We start from the raw sequence: 22601 nt of genomic DNA on the forward strand, positions 1-22601 counted from the left end.
TAGAAGGATCTGAATACATTGAATACTTAAATGCTTTTTAAATGTGTTTTTTGGTTGTGGGACAGCAGTTAGCACCAATTCTGTAATGGCCCATATACATCAACATATGTTTATACCCATTAAATGCTTCTGTGTTGCACTTTTCTCATTTAATGCACACCAGAAATGCTTCTTACGGAGCCCCTAAGGGACATGGTGGTGGAAAAAAATTGGGATGGGAGGAATTTTTTTTTTTTTTTTCAAAACTTTATAAATATGTAATCGTTCCCTTGCTGTGAGCTCGGACAAACACTTCCTCTTTAATGTCCCACTGGCTGGCAGTAGTGTTTCAGTTAGTTCCATAAGTTAATAATGCACACAAATAATAATGCACAGCTCATAGAGTTTGAACTTGTTGGACTCAAATATAAAGAAATGCAATCAGTGCTTAAGTCAAACAGTTGAGTAAAATTGGCAATATATTCACAGATTCGAGCTTCCCGGATTAATAACTCGTGAGCTAAACGTTGTTAAAACACAAATGCAGCTACTTCCAATCATAGTAACCTAGACAATTGTCCACAAATGTGCTTTATAACGTTTAGCTCACGAGTTATTAATCTGGGAAGCTCGAATCTGTAAATATATTGCCAACATTACTGAACTGCTTGACTTAAGCACTAACTGCATTTCGTTATATTTGAGTCCAACTAGTTCAAACTCTAAGAGCTGCGCATTATTGTGAGCATTATTAACATATGTTACTAACTGAAACACTACTGCCAGCCAGCGGGACATTAAAGAGGAAGTGTTTGTCCGAGCTCACAGCAAGGGAACGATTATATATTTGCGAGGGAACGCAAAAGATTTGAAAAAAATATTTTTCCTCCCATCCCAAATTTTTCTACCACCACGTCCCTTTAGGGGCTCTGTAGCTTCTGCGTGTGTTCAGTGATTAGTATGTTAAACTTTCCATTGGTTAATCCAGTAGCAGCTTTTGACCATACATTTAGGTGTGCCAGAGTCTAGGTAATAGAAATTATGAATAACTGTTTTACAATCACTGAACACATGGCAGAAATGTTCTTGCATGATTCAGCCTGAGGGTGGTGCACTAATGTTGACTGACAGGATCCAGGTGCATACATCATTGGATCTCATTAGACATAAAACAAACACAACATAAGAATTTACAGGCTTTATTCACATGAGCATGTTATACATTCACTCAGTTATCCTCACACTCTCTGTTGGTGATCTGATGCAGGCTGTTTCATACTTTGCAGAAGAGGATTGATTGGTCTGGAACAAGGTTACGCAAGATAACATAAAAACAAGAGGCTCTTAATTTGGGCCTGCTGCATTCCAATATTTCTTTATAACCGTAAAACTCAGCCCTGTACAAGAGTATGCAAAAATTAGACTACAAAATGCTTTTTTATTTATATTCCGTATACTATTTTCTTTGCTTTATGGGCATCAAATTTTGCATCAAAATATATAATGCACCATTATCAATAAGAATACACAAAAATATCTCTGTCTAGTTTCTGTACATTTTTGAAAAAGTGCTAAAATATTTCAGAAAAGTAGGGTAAATTCAGGTCAGATTTTAGTCAGATGAAAAAAAGTGTCCCAATCAAACTGAATTTACTCTACTTATAAAAAGGAAAGAAATTTAGGACATTTTCATTTACATATTGTGCCTTTAACAACATGTTTTTGATTGTCCTGATGTTTGATTTTGTTTTGTTTTTTCTCCTATCCTGTTCTGGATTTGATGTCATAAACCAGAACAACACATGCCAACACAGCAGCCACGCCCATCAGAGCAGAGACGACCAATCGGATCACAGCTTCAGCAGTGCCACAATTGTTGTCAGATTCTAAAGAAAGAAAGTGAATTCAGCTCCGATCAGCTCAGTAACTCTATTGAACACTATTGAAAAAAGCTAATATCACACCAGACCTGAAATTAACCAATGGAGATCACTGATGTCCAGATGTTTGGTCTGGTTGCTGATGGGATTGTTGATCACACAGCTGTAGGTGTTTCTATCCTGATATTCCACCTCCAGAGGAAGAGAGAGACTGACGCTGAGATCAGACGCACTGACGCTGGACAATAAACTGTTTCCTCTGTACCAGGAGAGAGTCGCGTGACTCACATCCAACACTGAACACAACAGCACAAATTTGGATGATCTTTCTGATGATGACAAACATTGTAAAGCGTCAACGAAGATTACTGGAGAGAGCAGAGGAGCTGAAAAGCACACACACAAAAAAATTGACAGTGATATAATATCTGCTGACTTTAAGATGGCAGTCAGTGAATTATTTTCATATCATCACGCAAAACTCAGTGCTGATGCGTGTACTACAGTCATCATAATATTTATAACTGATTCAAAGTTTTAGGATTACACTGAAAAACCAATGACATAAAGAGCTGATCAAAAACAAATAAACAAGACAAAAATTAAAAGTGCATTCTGAAACATCATTATGGGTAAATTACAATGATGTAGTACTACTGTATGCATATAATAATCTACTCACCATAAACTGTAAACCTGTAACTCTTGGTTGACTCCACACTTCCGACCGTGATGCTTAGATCATAAACTCCACTGTGTACAGATTTGCTGTTTCTAATGGTGAGAGATCCAGTTTGATTATGGAGCTGGACTCTGCCTGCGAATTTCCAATCATTACTGTACTGCATAGAAAAGATACCATTCCTTCCCTTCATTCTAGCCACACGAATGCTTCCAAACGTCCACTCTATGCTGTCGTCTCCCTGTATTTCAGAAACCTCAGAGTCCAGAGTGGCTGAATCTCCTTCGGTCACCGACACTGTCTTCACTACATTTGTCTCGGCAACAAAAAAACCTAGAGGATAAGATTAATATAAATGTAAAAAGATAATAAAATTCAATTCATCAACATGAGAATGCATTGAGTGTCATAGAATGACATAAACTAACGCAACACTTTATACATCATATAATGTATTCATTTATTAATATAGAACTATTGTTCATTGTTAATTCATATTTGTTCTTAATGGATCCATGTTATAATACTTAAATGTTATACTACTACTTGAACCCTAGTGAAAAAAAAGTATACTTTATTGTATTTTAAATATATTCCCATTTTCTATAGTACACTGCAAATATACTAACAAAAAATGTACTATCATTAAATATATAAAAAGTATATTAGTATCATATTTTCACAATGCAACTTTTAACACACTTTAAAATAATTGTACTTTAGTATATTTTCTAAAAAATATATTTTAGAAAAATATACTTGAAGTGTAAGTTCAGTTTATTTTTTAAAAGTGTATTTATTTGCACTTTATAAAAATATATTTGAGGTATATTTTAACAGTGTGCTGAAAATGATCATTGTAACAATGCACTGAAAGTATATTTAAAAAATGCATTATTTAATATCCTGAAGTTGTAGTGTATCTAAAGTTAAATTTGAGTATATTTTGTAAGTTTACTTATTCATCCTTGGAATTCATAATATTACTTGTGCTTATTTATTTCAGTATGAATGCATTACAAGCCCATTTAGTATATGCAGTGTAGCCTATGCAATTTCCAAATATGTGTAAATGTTTATTAAGTTTACACTGGCAGAATCATTTTACAATCGTACACACAAATCTATATTAAACAACACACCAGCAGCACAAGTAATGTTACATGCGAAAAAATATGTCGAGTGGTTAAACTTATCGGAATTCAAATGTCTCTTCAACTTGGTCTGTGACCAATCAGATTTTGTTGCTCACTGCCTTCAGCCAATCAGAGCTGCTGACGTCACGGTCGTCGTCTGAATCTCCTCGCTCAGTCACTCAGGTGAAGTATAATGTCGCAATGTATAATTTATTTAATAAAACACTGAAAGCGCAATTCATCGCTCAATCTTGGGAATTCTGACCAGTTCAATCACGTGACATCGCAGACTGACCGTGATGGCGACGACAACCGGCTAATCTAATGGCCTACGCGATCCTGAAAGAACCGGAGAAAAGTGCTGCTATTGGGAGGTGAGTTGTAGTCTACCAGTTAACAAACTTTATTTTATTTTATTTAACAAACGGAGAGCGATATTTCGGCTTGATATCTCCTTTTTGAGTTTTTGTGTGGTGGTTTATGGCACATGTTTGTATGCAGCACCAAAACATTCATATGATTCAGTAAATCACTGCGGTCAAGCCAGCCGCAGTTTGAAAATACACGGTCAAGCCAGCCGCCAAAAAAAAAAAAAAAAGTGTGTGCGCCTATTACTATAAATACGGTAATTTCAGGAACAGCAGAGAGAGAACGCGCTTTCAGAGCGCTTGAGTTGTCCTTGTCTATCTATCTATCTATCTATCTATCTATCTTTATTCAGGGTAATATATAAAACATTTCGTTCTTTCTTTCTTTCTTTCTAATATATCTATCTATTTTCTTTCGATTATATATCCATCTCTTTCTTTTTTCTTTCTAATGTTTCTTTCTCTTACTATATCTTTCTTTTTTCTAATATATCTATTTCTTTTTTTCTTTCTAATGTCTTTCTTTCTAATATTTCTTTCTTTCTCTTAACATATCTTTCTTTTTTCTTGTACTATATCTTCCTTTTTTCTAATATATCTCTTTCCTTTTTCTTTGTAATGTCTATCCTTCTAATATTTCTTTCTATCTCTCTGTTGTTATTTTCATATATATGACAATTACTCTTGAATTAAATTGTGTTACTGTCTTACTGCATAAGGATTACTGTCTGATTAGGCCTATAAAGACCTCATTTTAAATAAGTAGAAAATACCAATGGTCTGTTTCTATAGGGGACGTCCCATACAGTATGCATACCTTATATGAGTACATTTTACTGCAGCTGTTTGGAGATATGCCACATTATTCGACTTCAAAGGCCTATAAACACCTCATTTCAAATAAGTAGAAAAAACAAATGGTATGTTTCTATAGGGAACGTCCCATAGAGTACGCATACCTTATATGAGTACATTTTACTGCAGCATTTTGGAGATATGCCACATTATTCGACTTCAAAGGCCTATAAACACCTCATTTCAAATAAGTAGAAAAAAACAAAGGTCTATTTCTATAGAGGACTTCCCATAGAGTATGCATACCTCATATCTATCCTTTTTACTGAAGCATTATGGAGATATTCCACTTCAAAGGCCTATAAACACCTCATTTCAAATAAGTAGAAAAAAGTAATGGTCAGTTTCTATAGGGGGCGTCCCATAGAGTATGCATACCTCATATGAGTACATTTTACTGCAGCATTTTGGAGATATGCCACATTATTTGACTTTGGAGGCCTATAAACACCTCATTTCAAATAAGTAGAAAAAACAAATGGTCTGTTTCTATAGGGGACGTCCCATAGAGTGTGCATACCTCATATGAGTACATTTTACTGCAGCATTTTGGAGATATGCCACATTGTTCGACATCAGGGGCCTATAAATACCTTATTTCAAATAAGTAGAAAAAAACAATGGTCTCTTTTTATTGGGGACGTCCCATACAGTATTCATACCTCATATGAGTCCATTTTACTGCAGCATTTTGGAGATATGCCACATTATTCGACTTCAAAGGCCTATAAACACCTAATTTCAAATAAGTAGAAAAAACAAATGGTCTGTTTCTATAGGGGATGTCCCATACAGTATGCATACCCAATATCAGTACATTTTACTGCAGCATTTCGCAGATATGCCACATTATTTTAATTCAGAGGCCTATAAACACCTCATTTCAAATAAGTAGAAAAAACTAATGGTTTATTTCTATAGGGGACGTCCCATAGAGTATGCATACCTTATATGAGTACATTTTACTGCAGCTGTTTGGAGATATGCCACATTATTCGACTTCAAAGGCCTATAAACACCTCATTTCAAATAAGTAGAAAAAACAAATGGTATGTTTCTATAGGGAACGTCCCATAGAGTACGCATACCCAATATGAGTACATTTTACTGCAGCATTTTGGAGATATGCCACATTATTCGACTTCAAAGGCCTATAAACACCTCATTTCAAATAAGTAGAAAAAAACAAAGGTCTATTTCTATAGAGGACTTCCCATAGAGTATGCATACCTCATATCTATCCTTTTTACTGAAGCATTATGGAGATATTCCACTTCAAAGGCCTATAAACACCTCATTTCAAATAAGTAGAAAAAACAAATGGTCTGTTTCTATAGGGGACGTCCCATAGAGTATGCATACCTCATATGAGTACATTTTACTGCAGCATTTTGGAGATATGCCACATTATTTGACTTTGGAGGCCTATAAAGACTCCTTTTCAAATAAGTAGAAAAAAGTAATGGTCAGTTTCTATAGGGGGCGTCCCATAGAGTATGCATACCCCATATGAGTACATTTTACTGCAGCATTTTGGAGATATGCCACATTATTCGACTTCAAAGGCCTATAAACACCTCATTTCAAATAAGTAGAAAAAAATAATGGTTTGTTTCTATAGGGGACATCCCATAGAGTATACATACCTCATATGAGTACATTTTACTGCAGCATTTTGGAGATATGCCACATTATTCGACTTCAAAGGCCTATAAACATCTCATTTCAAATAAGTAGAAAAAACAAATGGTCTGTTTCTATAGGGGACGCCCCATAGAGTATGCATACCCCATATGAGTACATTTTACTGCAGCATTTCGGAGATATGCCAGATTATTTGACTTCAAAGGCCTATAAACACCTCATTTCAAATAAGTAGAAAAAACTAATGGTTTGTTTCTATAGGAGACATCCCATAAAGCAGTGGTCGCCAACCCGTCGATCGCGATCGACTGGTCGATCTTTATCACTGTTCCAGTAGCTCGCGAAAATAACAGAAATATAAGTACAAAAATACATTACATTTCTCCAGTCTTTGTATTGTATTTTTGTGTTTAGTTTTATGTTATTTTCTGGAGCTACTGGGACAGACAGATAAAGGTAAATAGCCCATATTATGTCTGAGTCTGTAAAAGGCCGTTAACAAGAGGCCAGAGACGCTGAAGTCGGACGCGAAGAGGAGAACATTCTGTAGCAGGCAGAGCAGCTCACTGTTCATGATGCTCGAAATATAGGAAGAAAATATAAATATTGAATTGGGGGTGAGGGATTATGAATTCATCTCTAAAAGGAGATCAGTCTTCAGGAAGATTTCGATGGCAATGGCATTTTATTTTCCTCTTACCTCCGAATAAAGTAGCTAATTATTAGTGCATTTCAGCTTTGTTTACAGCGGTAACCAAGGAAACGCTGTAGCCTATCACTGCTGCTCCATAAGCGCCATCTGCTGTCAGAGAGTGAATCTGCGCCTCATTCAGCCTGCTGTTTTTGTTTCATGCTTTTTTTGTGTGTGTAGCATTTGTAATTTCACAAAGATAAAGTCAGACTGTTCTGTTTTTGCTTTAAATCTTGAAATTAAATCTAATTCAAATAAAAAACAACTGCTCATGCAACGTGCGTAGCATCTTTGTTTGGATTGTGATTAAAAAGCAGTAGGTTCCCTCTAATTTGAAATGGCTATGTATTTTTGTTTATTATAATAATATTAATAATAAATATCTGCAACCAGTATCAGAATCGGCCAATTTGCTTGTAAAAATAAATAAATAAATCAGAATCTACATTGACCACGAAAAAAATACTAAATTCTATCTGGGCTGTCTTTTAGTAGATCTTGTCTTTCAAAAAGGTCGAGGTCAGGGATCTTGGGCTTAAAAAGGTTGGTGACCACTGCCATAAAGTATGCATACCTCATATGAGTACATTTTACTGCAGCATTTTGGAGGTATGCCACATTATTTGACTTTGGAGGCCTATAAAGACTTCATTTCAAATAAGTAGAAAAAACAAATGGTCTGTTTCTATAGGGGACGTCCCATAGAGTATGCATACCTCATATGATTACATTTTACTGCAGCATTTTGGAGATATGCCACATTATTCAACTTCAAAGGCCTATAAACACCTCATTTCAAATAAGTAGAAAAAACAAATGGTCTGTTTCTATAGGGGACGCCCCATAGAGTATGCATACCCCATATGAGTACTTTTTTCATGCAGCATTTCGGAGATATGCCAGATTATTCGACTTCAAAGGCCTATAAACACCTCATTTCAAATAAGTAGAAAAAACTAATTGTTTGTTTCTATAGGAGACATCCCATAAAGTATGCATACCTCATATGAGTACATTTTACTGCAGCATTTTGGAGGTATGCCACATTATTTGACTTTGGAGGCCTATAAAGACTTCATTTCAAATAAGTAGAAAAAACATAATGGTCAGTTTCTATAGGGGGCGTCCCATAGAGTATGCATACCTCATATGAGTACATTTTACTGCAACATTTTGGAGATATGCCACATTATTCAACTTCAAAGGCCTATAAACACCTCATTTCAAATAAGTAGAAAAAACAAATGGTCTGTCTTCTATAGGGGACGTCCCATAGAGTATGCATACCTCCATATGAGTACATTTTACTGCAACATTTTGGAGATATTTCCACATTATTCAACTTCAAAGGCCTATAAACACCTCATTTCAAATAAGTAGAAAAAACAAATGGTCTGTTTCTATAGGGGACGTCCCATAGAGTATGCATACCTCATATGAGTACATTTTACTGCAGCATTTTGGAGATATTTCACATTATTCAACTTCAAAGGCCTATAAACACCTCATTTCAAATAAGTAGAAAAAACAAATGGTCTGTTTCTATAGGGGACGTCCCATAGAGTATGCATACCTCATATGAGTACATTTTACTGCAGCATTTTGGAGATATTTCACATTATTTGACTTCAAAGGCCTATAAACACCTACTTTCAAATATATAGGAAAAAACAATGGTCTTCTTTTATAGGGACGTATGCATACCTCTGCATCTATTATTTGTTATTGTTCTATGTTATACACCTATAAAGACCTCATTTCTAATATTTAGAAAAAAACTATTGGTTCTGTAAGACTTGATTTTCAGTTTTAGACAAAAACTGAGATCAAGCACCCTGCAATAAATCAATAAAACTCAGAGAAATAGCATAGGACAACGCCTTGCCCTAAACTGTCCTCACTTGTCTACAGGAAACATACACATACACAAGCCCTCCTTCCTTTCCCCCTGACACAAGTTACTGAAAGTTCTCCAAGATGTATAATGTATCTGGTATATCTATTGTTTTTTCCTTTCATGTTTGGTATCATTTTAAATGTCTCAGTGCGGTTGGTAAAATGGTCTCAAATTCACAGCAGTCACTGGTATTATGAAGAAGGTTGAAAACTAAGGAGAATTTAGTCCTCTTTTTGAGTGGTGTTGTGAAAACCCACTCCTCTCCCCCTAAAACAGGTGTTGGTGTAGTAAAAAATTACAACCCTTTTGTTCTGGTCTGTGTATATAAGGTAAAGTGCAAAGCAGTCATGTGGGATCTTCTGTAGCCAGAAACCCCGTACAGTGATGGGTGCGTGTCTTAAAAACACACTTGACATTTGATATTCAATAGTATTCTTGACATTTATTCAACAGTACTTTGATCTGCCTGCATTGACACTATTATTTAAGAGCTGCTGTGCAGCCAAATTATGTACCAGTTATCAATGTAAAGCTGCTTTGACACAATCTGCATTGTAAAAAGCGCTATATAAATAAAGGTGACTTGACTTGACTTGACTTATTTCTGATTTCTGAATTGGCTTCTAATTGGTTATTTGTGTAATTGGCATGATACACTTTTACCTGACAAATAAAATGGGTAACACTTTATAATCTCAACAATTAAGCATAAGTTAAGCATTAGTTAAACACTAGTAAATAGTTAATTCATCATTTATAAAGCATTAATAGACATTAGTAAGCCATTTATAAATACAACTATAAATGCTTTGTTCTTGATTTATAAGCATATCTATAATGAGTTTAATGATTGTATTTTCATACTTTATTAATGATCAATTTATTATTTCTAAATTATGTATTACATTATTCACAAACCAGTAATTTAGGAGTTGTCAGTGGTTCATAAGATCAATTTGTGAAGTGTAAGTAAATGATTAATAAAATATTTAAATGTACATTTATGCATCTCAATATTCAGACATATAGTATTAGTTACTCAGTGTGTTAATAAATGCTTTATTAACACATATTCCTAGTGTCAAAACTACCTCAGTACTAACTTTAAAACATAAGAGAACAGCACTGCAGAAGATCACTGAACCTTTAAATCTCATTTATAAAAGCTTTACAAAGCATAAATAGTCCTCACTTTAGATGAGCTCACAAAAATTGTTAACTAAACACTTCTAAATATTTTATAATTATCTGAATTAATCATGAATTGCAATAGGAATATGTGTTAATAAAGCATTTATTAACATACTAAGTAACTATTATTATATGTCTAAATAATAAGATGTATAAATGAATGTTTAAATAGTTTATTAATCATTTACTTACACTTAATAAATGATTTAAGTGGTTTGGTTTTAAGATTTGGTTTCCTTTCAAGGGAACTCATTTTAGGAATGAATTCAGCTCGAATTAAATAATTGATTTATAGTGAATTATAAAGAGTCATTTAGTTTACAGCCGAGCAACTGAATCATACAGCGTTCATCTGCTCAGGCCATAATAAGCTCTTGTAGCAGGATATTAATATCCACTATCGTAAAAACTCTAATTAGAGTGCGGTAACTTTAAGATTGACAGTTTAAGACATTACATTTTCGAGCACATAATACAAGACACTTTCTTTTAAAATCTACAAGAGACTTTATTTATTCTAACACAAACTGATCTAACACAAACACGCAAACACACGCAAACATTCATACACGTTGCAGAAAGAAAGGACATGAGAGAAAGAGTTTTGAGAGAGAATGAAATGATGAGCATGATTTTTAGCAAAATATGCACTTTAAAAGACCTGACCTGAACGAACTATGAATCATTAATTTAATGCACCAGCTTCAGTGTTAGAATGTGGTGGTACTTGCTTGTTGACTTCAAATGGAGAGAAGGGTTTTTCAGAGTCGATGATTTGTTGCAGAATCTTTTCAGGTCCGGATTGTGGTTAGGTAAAAACCAATCACGTTTGAGCATGCTAGCAAATGAAATTAAGTCTCTTGTTGTGGCTGGAATTAACCCTCTGGAGTCTGAGGCTGATTTGGGGCCTGGAGAAGTTTTGACATGCTCTGACATTTGTGCTTTTTTCAGTTGTTCATAAACATATAAATGACAAAAGTGTCATTACACTGTATTCAGCACAAACTAGGCTACAATAATATGTGAGGAACATGTATGTACATGTTTGTGTTTTTGAAGGAATAATGTTTATGCGTGGTTACTGAAAAAACAAAAAACTTAAGTCACTGAAATAAGGCCAAAATAAGTATATTAAATCTGTGTTCACAAGACTTTTGGGTATTGGAGGTTGTAAACTAGAGTTTTTGCTGCAAAATTATGTAAAAATTATGCTGCCTACTCCTTCATATAAAACAATATATTGATTTAGTTTTTGTAAGACACTTTTTGCCAAGAAACAGTATGCATGGAGGCGTGAATCACCACTGAATAATGGGCCATTCTCACCTGAGAAGACAAAAGAATTGGATAGTAATGAGCTGAAATGACTTGCATATTAATGAGGCATTTCAGTCAGGTAGGCTGTGAAAAAAACCTTATGTGATGTCTCAAGCTCATCATGATATATGAAACATACAGAAAAATATTATTACAATATAAAGTAATGGTTTTATATTATACTTTAAAATATAATGTATTTCTGTGATGCAAAGAGTCTGAATATAGGCTTTTAGTTTAAAAGCATGCACATTTGGAGAAATATTGGATTCTCATATGCTTATGTCAATTTTCTATACAGAGAAGTTATATTTATTTAATATTCATTGTCATTACTATGAGCGCTGGTGTTTTCAATTCATCCTTGAAGTCGGAGGGCGCTCTCTGTGCATTTTTAGTCCACAAATTCATCTAAAAGAAGAAGAGGCTATTCCATGAATGGAGTTTCCAATTCATACTGCAGCCGGAGGGCGCTAAAGAAACAAAAACTCATCTAAAATTCATCTGTAGAAGAAAAGAAAACAGGAACTAACTGCATGTCTTCTAGAGCTCCCTAACCATGACTTTTACATCCAGATAAACACTTTTCAAGACAATAAATACACGATTGAGACGATGAATGCATGTATTGCCTCTGAATTTGTGTCTGAATAGTGCTGGCTCCGTGGGCGTGGCCGCATTAGCGGATAATGAGCTGAATCACGGACTTCTGACATGGCTCTCTTTTCATACAGATTACATAAACACAGAAGGTTTGTTTTCGATTTGACTTACATGATTTAAAACCAGACATCTTAACGTTTTTTTAGACATAAGTTTAATTTTTCTTTGATTAGTATTCACTAAGTTACAGTTCATTTTCTGAGAACTATCAGATTGGACTTCGTTCAGAGGGAGAGGAGAAATCACGCATCATGTTAGTTTTCTTTATTTTACAAAAAGCACAACATTGTGTTTTTACTCTGAGTGTATACAAATAAAAGAAGATATTCTATAGTTTCAATTGATATATTACTTATGTCTCTATGACAAAAAATGACGGAGTATTTTAAGTCTGTTTTGCTGCAATGTGAAAAAAAAACCTGCAAAACGCGCCGGCGCGTTTTCAGACCTCAGAGTGTTAAAGTTGAGGCGGCAAAAGTCATTAGAAGGCGGCAAAATAACCCTTATCTATCGTTATCGGTCTCTGGAATCACCGGCTTTGCCAGAGAGCACCATTTAGACATGATTTCTACACAGATTTCATTCAAGCCATGATTTAAACATACATTTGAGATTTAAATTAATTTCAAACCAGACCAGACATGCTTTCAATCAATCATTCAAAAGTTATCACATTTTCATGAATTGTGGGTGTTCTATAGCATAACAGCTTACATGTAGCATGTTTAGACATGATATAAAATTTATGCAGTTGAAAGATGTTTGATACAAATTGTTTGGAACAATTCAATGCTGTTTTAGTTGTAGAAACAGTCTCTGTGTGTTTTTTCTGTAAAGTTAGGTCACTCAGAGAAACAGGCCTGCATAGTCTCTGTCTCTTTTGATCTGGAGATCAAAGATTCTTTATTTTCTGGTGACCATTTGGTTTCTACAAATGACTTAAAGGTTTGTCTCCTCTCCTTCAGTCAGGAAGCATGGGTGCCATAAACGTACCTAGCAGGGGTGGTTCTGTAGATGGACTGGAGCTGAAAATTAGATTCTTTTGGGTTTCTGGAATTATGTTTTGAAATAATCATCTAAATGATTAATTTGTCTGGTTCGTCCTCAGTCCTTACATTGTGCTGCGTCAAGCACTTTGGGAACGATATACCCACGCCGCCGTGAAACCAAGTGCCTGTCTGTGTGAAATCGTGACCCCAGGGTCAAGGTCAGGTCCAGGTTATAAAACCGTTTGCGGCAAGGACCAACCTGCCGCATCACACACTTCTTGAAAAGAGACTCCAAAAAGCAAATCCTTAGAGGCAGCCATACTCCGAGTAGAGTGGGCTCTGACCATAAGAGGTGATGGTTGGCCAGCCAACTTGTAAGCAAATGAGATCGCCTCGACTATCCACTTACTTAAAGTTTGTTTAGATGCAGGTTGACCTCTTCGAGGGGACCCAAAACACACAAAGAGTTGTTCAGATTCACACCACAGGGCAGCTCTGTGAATGTAAGCATCTAAAGCTCTGAAAGGACAGAGAAAATTAAGTTTCTCCTGGTCTGAATCCTGGAAAGGAGGAGGACAGGAGGCCTTCAGCATAATAGGGCCTGCCACATTAGTGGGAACCTTAGGAACATAACCTTCCCAAGGCTTTAACCATGTCTGGAGCAAAGTCCAGGCAGGAGGGAGAGACCAACAGAGCTTGAAGGTCTCCAATTCTGGAGACAAAATAGCGAGCAGAACAGAGTCTTGAGAGTGAGGAACTTCTCAGGAACCTCTTCAATTGGCTCAAATGGAGAAAGAGATAGGCCTTCTAAGACTATGGCCAAATCCCAAGTCAGCACCCTCTGATGTGCCTTAGGTCTTAGCCTCAAAGTGCCACAAAGGAAGCGAGTTACCTATGGGTGTCTCCCCACTGACGTACCATCCAGAGGAGTATGGTAAGCTGAGATGGCTGCCACATATACCTTCAAGGTGAAAGGAGATAACCAACATACAACCTCTACAACATGCAGCGAACACATTCCACTTATGTACAGACGCAGCTTCTGCCATGTCTGTACCATTGCATCCAACCCCAGAGGGGCCGGATACGTGAGGGAGTAAAACAATGGACAGTGTGTTATCTCTCGAGATGCAAACAGAGTGCTCCCACAGGAGCTCCACCACCACGAGGTGAAGTCTTCACTCCCCAGGAATAAGACTCTGCCTCGACAGGATGTCAAATAATGTGCCATATCTCCAAAATGCTGCAGTAAAAAGGATAGATATGCATACTGTATGGGACATCCCCTATAGAAACAGACCATTGTTTTTTTCTACTTATTTGAAATGAGGTGTTCATAGGCCTTTAAAGTCAAATTATGTGAAATATCTCCAAGATTCTACAGTAAAATTGACTCATATGAGGTATGCATACACTATGGGATGTCTCCTATGGAAACTGAACATTAGTTTTTTCTGCTTATTTTAAATTAGATCTTTATAGGCCTCCAAAGTCAAATAATATGGCATATCTCCAAAATGCTGCAGCAAAATGTACTCATATGAAGTATGCATACTTTATGGGATGTCCCCTATAGAGATGGACCATTCGTTGTTTCTACTTATTTGAAATGAGGTGTTTATAGGCCTTTGAAGTGTAATATCTCCATAATGCTGCAGTAAAATGTACTCATATGGGGTATGCATACTCTATGGGACGTCCCCTATAGAAACAGACCATTTGTTTTTTCTACTTATTTGAAATGCTGTCTTATATCTTTGGTATATTCTGTCAACAGATGCTGTTCTTCACGAGTCTCTGCGGTCATCATTGTGCCATCAGACACAATGAGAAGCTCATCAGAAAATGCAATATAATGTGTCATTTGTATTTGTGTATAGAGGGTCACCATGGTCCAATATATTTTTTTCTTTAATGAAAAACATGTTTTGCTGAATCTAAGTTTAAATAAAAACTATTGGATTTGTCAATGAAATATGTCTCTTCGTTAGTGATGTTGTTACATTTTATTTATTTTAATGGCCTTGAAAACAAATGCATTCAGCTTTGGGAAAATGTGTTAAACTGTATTTAAGCACAACTGTATTGTGTGAGATTATGTAATTCAAAGTACAGTAGTCAACATTTGAAGTGGATCAAAAAAGTTAGATTAGAGCTTTGATTAAAGGTTTTGATCCGCTTCAAATGTTGACTATATTATACAAAGTATAAGCAATAACAAAGTGTATTGTTATTGACTGCAAAGTGTGTAATGTTTAATATTTGGAATAAGCCAAAGGTACTGAGCATACAGTATATACCAGCACTTCTCAAAGTCCGGACTCCGGTCCGGATTCGGACCCGCCTCCATTTTGAATTTCAACAGCAGTAATTATGTGTAAGGGATTAAAAGTGTGGATTTCCTACTTTGATAAACGCATGTCAAAATCATTTGTTTAGTGTTTTATGTCTTTTTGGAGAAGGTCTGAATTTAAAGCGAAGGCGAGATATTTAAAGTTTTCCTCAGTGATTCAGTTGCCATGACATGCAGTGAGTGTATACTTTTGATGTAATTGGGCGCGAGTCGCGCGACGCGACACTTCTCCGCAATAAGCGTTTGAATGGGTGTGGAGCAGTGGTTCTCAACCGGGTGTGTCTCATACGTCCTGAAAAGTGAAGCTGCGGGTTCTTTGATCGCCCCCTGGTGGCTGGATGCAGTACAGGTCATAAACCCCGCCCGCTCAATGCAGACGAATGAGACTTCAGTGAAAACTTAAAAAATAAATTCTGCTTCAAATAAAACTTTCTGAAAGATGGTTTTGGTCATTTAAGGTAATTGTTATCACGCTGATATATATTCAATTGTTCGTTTTTGTGATGATTTAGATTTTAGCTAGCAATTTGATGCTATAAAAACGGGGCGTGTCGTCGTGATTCGAAGTTGATTGACAGCTTGTCTGAGGACTGTCGGAGCTTCGAGGGGATATTGAAGATGTATTAACCGTTAATTTTCGATTCCTTTGTTATTTAACACCAACAAAATGAGTTGTTCAGCAGTAAACTGTACTAACAGAATCTGTACTAACCTACAGGATCTGACGGATCACTGAACTTTTTCTCTGTAACATTAAATGTGGGCGTTATAAGCTAATTAATAAATGTTATTAGTTAAGATAACACACCTAATGTTAACCATGTCGGGAAAAAGCAGGTGATCGTTATCTGGCAGTTACTTATTATTTTTATGGGTATAAAATAATAATTAGCAGGACAAAACTAATGATAGCTTACTCTAATTACAGCAATCGATCTCCTGTAACGTTAGTTGAACTTGATTTAAAATGGCAGGACCGTTTCTGACGATTTAGAGTTGTTTCTAGTGCCATTATATTGAGTTTATCTACTGAATTTGCTGTCTCAAAAATATTATTGCTCTAGAAACAGAATAGCCTATTATTTTATAGGTAGAATTTTAAATTGTGTATAATTTTTATAGTCTATTTAAAATACATGAATGATGACGCAGTCGTCTGGGCGGAAGTTTGATACAGCGGCTCCGCCTCCGGCTCCACGGACGATACCTTCTGCGCATGCCCAGGTTGCAAACCTTTTTTTTTTATGACGTTTTTGCGTAACATGTCAGCGCCCATCGTCAGCCATTTTGGCCTCAGTTCATTACAATGGAAGGAAGCGGCGTCGCGGCGTCCATCTTTTTTTACAGTCTATGTTCTCAACCTGCGGCCCGTCACAAATGTAAATGTGGCGCGCGATATGCCGACCACAATAAGAAAAAAAACAATTATAGCATACAATTTATTTTTAAATTAATTAAATTAAAGTGAATTAAATAAATATAAATGAGCTATAATGCTTTATTTGTCATATAAAATAATTTTGGTGAGCATTTATTATTTTCAGACATCAGGCAATGTAGGCTAATGATGCAATCACTCAGTTACGAAACAAACACAAGTGCGCATTTAGGAAGAATTCAAACAGTAGCCATTAATATTGTAAATTTAAGCCTCAAAATGGTCAAATTTGTTATTAAAGGAGAAAAACTAAATGTGGAACATAAAATGAAGGAACACATGCAAACAAGAAGAGTCGCAGCATCAGCAGTAAAGCCGCCTTTCCACTGCACACGACAAACGACAGCCGTTGGACCGGAAGTCATTCATTTCCAATGGAGAGTAGTACGGGGGCTGCGTGGAGTTCCGATCATATGCGAATGCGGAAATTTCGGATCCGACTTGAGCTTCGGATGCGTTGAAATATTTGAACTTCTGCGGCTAGACCGTATGCGACCGGCCGACCGGATATGATGTATTCTAGTCAAAACGATGAGCACGAAGTTAGAATTACCAATATTTTAACACTTTAACGTTATAATATAAACACTATTTCTTTAAAATGGTGTTTATCAATAATTATGTAAAACAAAAAGGATATTTTATGATTATTAAATAAATTTGTACGTTGAAGCTCTATAAAATGTACTAGTATGTTTTTATTTCAGATGTATTGAGGGTCATTTGCTTTGTATGGATATATTCATACATGCATTAACGTTACATTCATTAAAATCGTTCAGTTTACCATGGTGGTTGCTGGGTTGGAATAAGCCGAGGGTAACGGTTGCTTCACTACCAATTTCAAAGTTCCGTGCGACTGCCGCTAGGGGGCGAAATGCGACAATCGGATGCGAATGTCGTGTGCAGTGGAAAGGCGGCTTAAGAAGAATGGAAGAATCAGTTTGCTGTTAATGAGCGAGATGGGCAGCCTTCCTGTTTGCTCTGTAGTAAAGTAGGCCTACTTGACAAGCAAAAATCTACAATTTCAAAAGACTGAACTGTGAATTCGATGTGTTTGTTTGATGTATTTTAAATCAGTAAAAATAACCGCATCAGCGCACCCGCGGCTGGAATGAGCCCAACTTTGCGCGCTCGCGGATCCGACGCTGCGCGAGGGATTGCGACATGACAGAATGCTTGATATCATCAGAGATTGTAATTAGCCTACAGTGCGCTCAGTGTTGTTTGTAAAAAGAGCTGAGTAACATTTGCTTATTAAGGCGTTTATGTGCTTGTTTGGTGACTATTGCGATGCTGTTGAAGAGAGTCATAAGTCATAAAGAATTAAATAGCAACTTAAAGTGATTATATATAGGCCTACAGTTTGTGTGTTCATTGAGCATTACTGATAATTATTGTAAAGCTAATGTCAGTAAGTTAGTTTTTATTTGTTATTTATTGTGTGCAACATCTAAGTATAATAATAGTATTATCTGCTAATACCATAACATTAAATCTGATTGGTTTGCATTGGTGACGTCATATGTAAATTATATGTGGCCCGTGAGACTTGCACTTGGACCATTGTGCCCACTTGGAAAAAAGTTTGAGAACCACTGGTATATACTATTACCTGTAAAATAATATATTCAGTGTATATTGCTTGTGTTTTCTGAAGACACTCGTAATTATTTTGTAATGTACTTAAATCACAAATAAAGTGTACTTATAACACAAAGTGTACTCATAACAGAAATAAAGTATACTTATAACACAAATAAAAGTATACTTATAACAGAAATAAAGTATACTTATAATACAAGGTATATTATAACAAAAAAATATACTTTTAACACAAATAAAGTATACTTTAATATCACTAATCAAGCATGTAATTAGTCCCTACACAGACATATACTTAAAGTGTACTAAGTATACTTGAAGTTGTTCCAATTTAGCACACATAAGTATACTAAATATACTTAAAGTTGTATTTTAATACTACTTAATTTCAACTTAAATATACTTAGTACAAAATTAGTTGTTTCAAAATAGCACACTTTAAATGAACTAATCATTAACACACTTGAAATATACTAATAATTAGTCTTGCTGCAAGTATACTTAGTATACTTTTTTTTCACTAGGGAATGTATCAAATGTATCAATTTATCCTCATAATACACATACTGTAGTGATACCAATAATGTATCTTACTATGTGATTTCATCGACGTGAATATATATATATATATATATATATATATATATATATATATATATATATATATATATATATAGCCATATAGTCTACTTACCAAGCAGATGATAAAAATAGAGCAAAATAAACGTGTGGCTCATTTTCTCCGCTGATTTCGACAGAATGTGTCATTAATTGTCTTTCTCTACAGCAAATGCTATTTTAAGATAATTTGACGTTTAGAAACAGAGAAACTCCTCCTGTCAGCGCGCCTCCGTGAACGTGCACGCGATTGCCACGAGAACGCGCTCAGTTTAACAGCTTCGTAGCTCTAAATAAATCCTCTTTATGATGATGATATTGTGTTATATTAGTCTGTGTTTCAAAATATTGTGATATATTTCAATAGATTAACGTTATTGATCGATCTTTTCTGCAGTCTTTCCTTTAGTTCAGCTCAAGATTGAATTCTGTCATTGTGTTGACTTTGACCCTACTCCTACACACAGCTCTCTCATGCTCATAGAGTATGTGTTATTCTTGTCTAGTGGAAATCTGTCTCCATCAGTCAAGTAAACACAATGATAGATCTTTGTCCACTCAAAAGACACTAACTGACCTGAAATAAACTGCAGCAGTTTCACATTGACTCAGAAACGGAGCCGCTTGTGTCTCTAGCGCTTTCTGTGAAAGGTGTTTGTCACTGTTTAGAGGAAGCTGTTAGCAGGAAAAGAGGCCCTTCATACCCTCTAAACTTACAAGCATTAACACCTTTTTTGTGCATGTGTGTTGGTGAGGTCTTTCTCAGTTCTCTCTTTTGCTTCTTGTCTTTTTATTTGACTTCATAAACCAGACCAGGAGATGTTTTAACATGATGATTTTGTAGAATGCAAGCCATCTTAAATGGATTCCTGTTCTCTGATCTAAATGCAGATTGCATCAGTTCTTGTGGTTTAATTCAAAATTAATCACATTTACAAAAATCTCATCTCACAGTATGGAGTACATGAACAAACTGATTTGTTAGATTTCCATGAAATAACAAAACAGATCTCACTCACACTGCCATGTTGCAGTTCAGCGAGGAGAAGACACATAAGATCATAAGATTAAACAACAGAAAGGAAATAATAAGTAATACAAAAATATAAAAAACATAAAACAACTAATGATTATGAAATTAATATAAAAACAAAGTAATTAAAACACCAATGTATAGTTGCTTTCTAAAACACACAGATTGTTATTAAAACCCTTAGATAATAGTTCATATGTAGTTCATTATCGTTCACGCAAAAAGAGAAAAGAAAAGAAAGTCATCATTTAGGCCTACTCACCCTCAGGTTGTTCAAAACTTGCATAAAAGTTTTTTCTTCTGTTGAACACAATGGAAGACATCTTGAAGAATGTTGTAGCCAAACATTTACTGTTTGGTAAATTTATTTATCAGTAGGGTCTGGTAAATGTTTGGCTTCAAAATATCTTCTTTTGTGTTCAGTACAAGAAAGAAATTAACATGAGAGTGAGAAAAAATGACAGGATTTTAATTTTTGGGTGAACTATCCCTTTTTCAAACACCACATGCTGGCGACTCCTGCTTGTTGAAACAGTATAAATGCAAAACAAAAACTCAGGCCAAAGTGTGCCTCATGAGTCTTGAAAAGTGAAGCCAAAGCGTCTCAATCGTCCCCAGGTTGCTGGATGCAGTATAGCTCATAAACCCCGCTCTCACCATGTAATGTAGGCCTGAGACAAACAGTAAAATTACAAAAAAAACCCCAAAAAACTGTCAAATTACACTTAAAATATTTTGTTTTCCAAAGATATTTTTATCACGCTGATGTTAGTTCAAGTGTTCCTTGGTCCCACTTTATATTAAGTGGCCTTAACTACTATGTACTTACATCAAAAAATAAGTACAATGTATTTATTTGGTTCATATTGAGTGGCAAAACACTTTTGCTGCTATTGAAGTGGGATACGGGTAAGGTTAGGGAAAGCTTTGGTGGTATGGATAGGTTTAAGAGTAGGGTTAAGGGATGGGTCAACAGTGTAATTATAAATGTAATTACAGAAATTAATTACAGATGTAATTACATGCAGGTGCTTTTCAAATATAAGTACAATGTAAAAACATGTATGTACACAATAAGTGCATTGTATCAAATGATTAATTTAAATGTAAATACAGAGTAGTTAAGGCCACTTAATATAAAGTGGGACCTGTTCCTTCTTTGATTAAGCAGAATTTATGCTTTAAAATAATAAACATATATTATCCATGTAACGATTCTATTAGTAAATTTAAAGAAGGGTTTTTGCCATTATGCAGTTTTTGTAAAGGAGAAACAGAAACAATTGTACACTTATTTTTCAGTTGTAATTATACCAAATTATTAAACCTATGTTTCTTTTTGAGTTATTTTACAAGTTTGTCACTATAACTGATGTAATAGGCAAATATCATAGACTGTAAAAAAAGATGGACGACGCGACGCCACTTCCTTCCATTGTAATGAACTGAAGCCAAAATGTGCTGACGAATGGGCGCTGACACGTTACGCAATACATCAAACAAAAAAAAGTTTGGAGCCTGGGCATGCGCAGAAGGAATCGTCAGTGGAGCCGGAGGCGGAGTCGCGATATCAAACTTCCGCCCAGACGACGGCGTCATCATTCATGTATTTTAAATAGACTATAAAAATTATACACAATTTAAAATTCTACCTATAAAATAATAGGCTGTTCTGTTTCTAGAGCAATAATATTTTTGAAACCGCAAATTCAGTAGATAAACTCAATATAATATGCCACTAGAAACAACTCTAAATCGTCAGAAACGGTCCTGCCATTTTAAATCAAGTTCAACTAACGTTACAGGAGATCGATTGCTGTAATTAGAGTAAGCTATCATTAGTTTTGTCCTGCTAATTATTATTTTATACCCATAAAAATAATAAGTAACTGCCAGATAACGATCACCTGCTTTTTCCCGACATGGTTAACATTAGGTGTGTTATCTTAACTAATAACATTTATTAATTAGCTTATAACGCCCATATTTAATGTTACAGAAAAAGGTTAAGTGATCCGTCAGATCCTGTAGGTCGGTTAGGACAGTTTACTGCTGAACAACTCATTTTGTTGGTGTTAAATAACAAAGAAATCGAAAATTAATAGTTAGTTATACATCTTCAATCTCCCCTTGAAGCTCCGACAGTCCTCAGACAAGCTGTCAATCAGCTGCGAATCACGACGACACGCCCCGTTTTTATAGCATCAAATTGCTAGCTAAAATCTAAATGATCACAAAAACGAACAATTGAATATATATCAG

General features: G+C 35.4%; 1 protein-coding gene across 1 annotated transcript; it reads right to left on the bottom strand.

Moving 5' to 3' along the window:
* Positions 1–927: 927 nt before the first annotated feature.
* On the bottom strand, positions 928–19713 carry LOC125273073 (hepatocyte cell adhesion molecule-like). The gene is made up of 4 exons (XM_048198338.1): positions 19383–19713; positions 2542–2874; positions 1949–2245; positions 928–1865 (listed from the first exon to the last, which is right to left on the bottom strand). Exons 1-4 carry the CDS (start codon positions 19423–19425, stop codon positions 1741–1743), a joined length of 798 nt encoding a protein of 265 aa, XP_048054295.1. The 5' UTR covers positions 19426–19713; the 3' UTR covers positions 928–1740.
* Between the last annotated feature and the right edge of the window lie 2888 nt (positions 19714–22601).

Source organism: Megalobrama amblycephala, linkage group LG7 (genome assembly GCF_018812025.1).
Source record: "Megalobrama amblycephala isolate DHTTF-2021 linkage group LG7, ASM1881202v1, whole genome shotgun sequence".
NCBI lineage: Eukaryota > Metazoa > Chordata > Actinopteri > Cypriniformes > Xenocyprididae > Megalobrama > Megalobrama amblycephala.

Excerpts from the sequence above, each read along its gene's own strand:
- LOC125273073 (XM_048198338.1), bottom strand. The coding sequence starts at position 19,425 with ATGAGCCACACGTTTATTTTGCTCTATTTTTATCATCTGCTTG. Across the intron at positions 2,246-2,541 it reads TTACAGGTTTACAGTTTATG|CTCCTCTGCTCTCTCCAGTA; the intron begins GTGAGTAGATTA and ends TGTGCTTTTCAG. Across the intron at positions 1,866-1,948 it reads TCTCCATTGGTTAATTTCAG|AATCTGACAACAATTGTGGC; the intron begins GTCTGGTGTGAT and ends TTCTTTCTTTAG.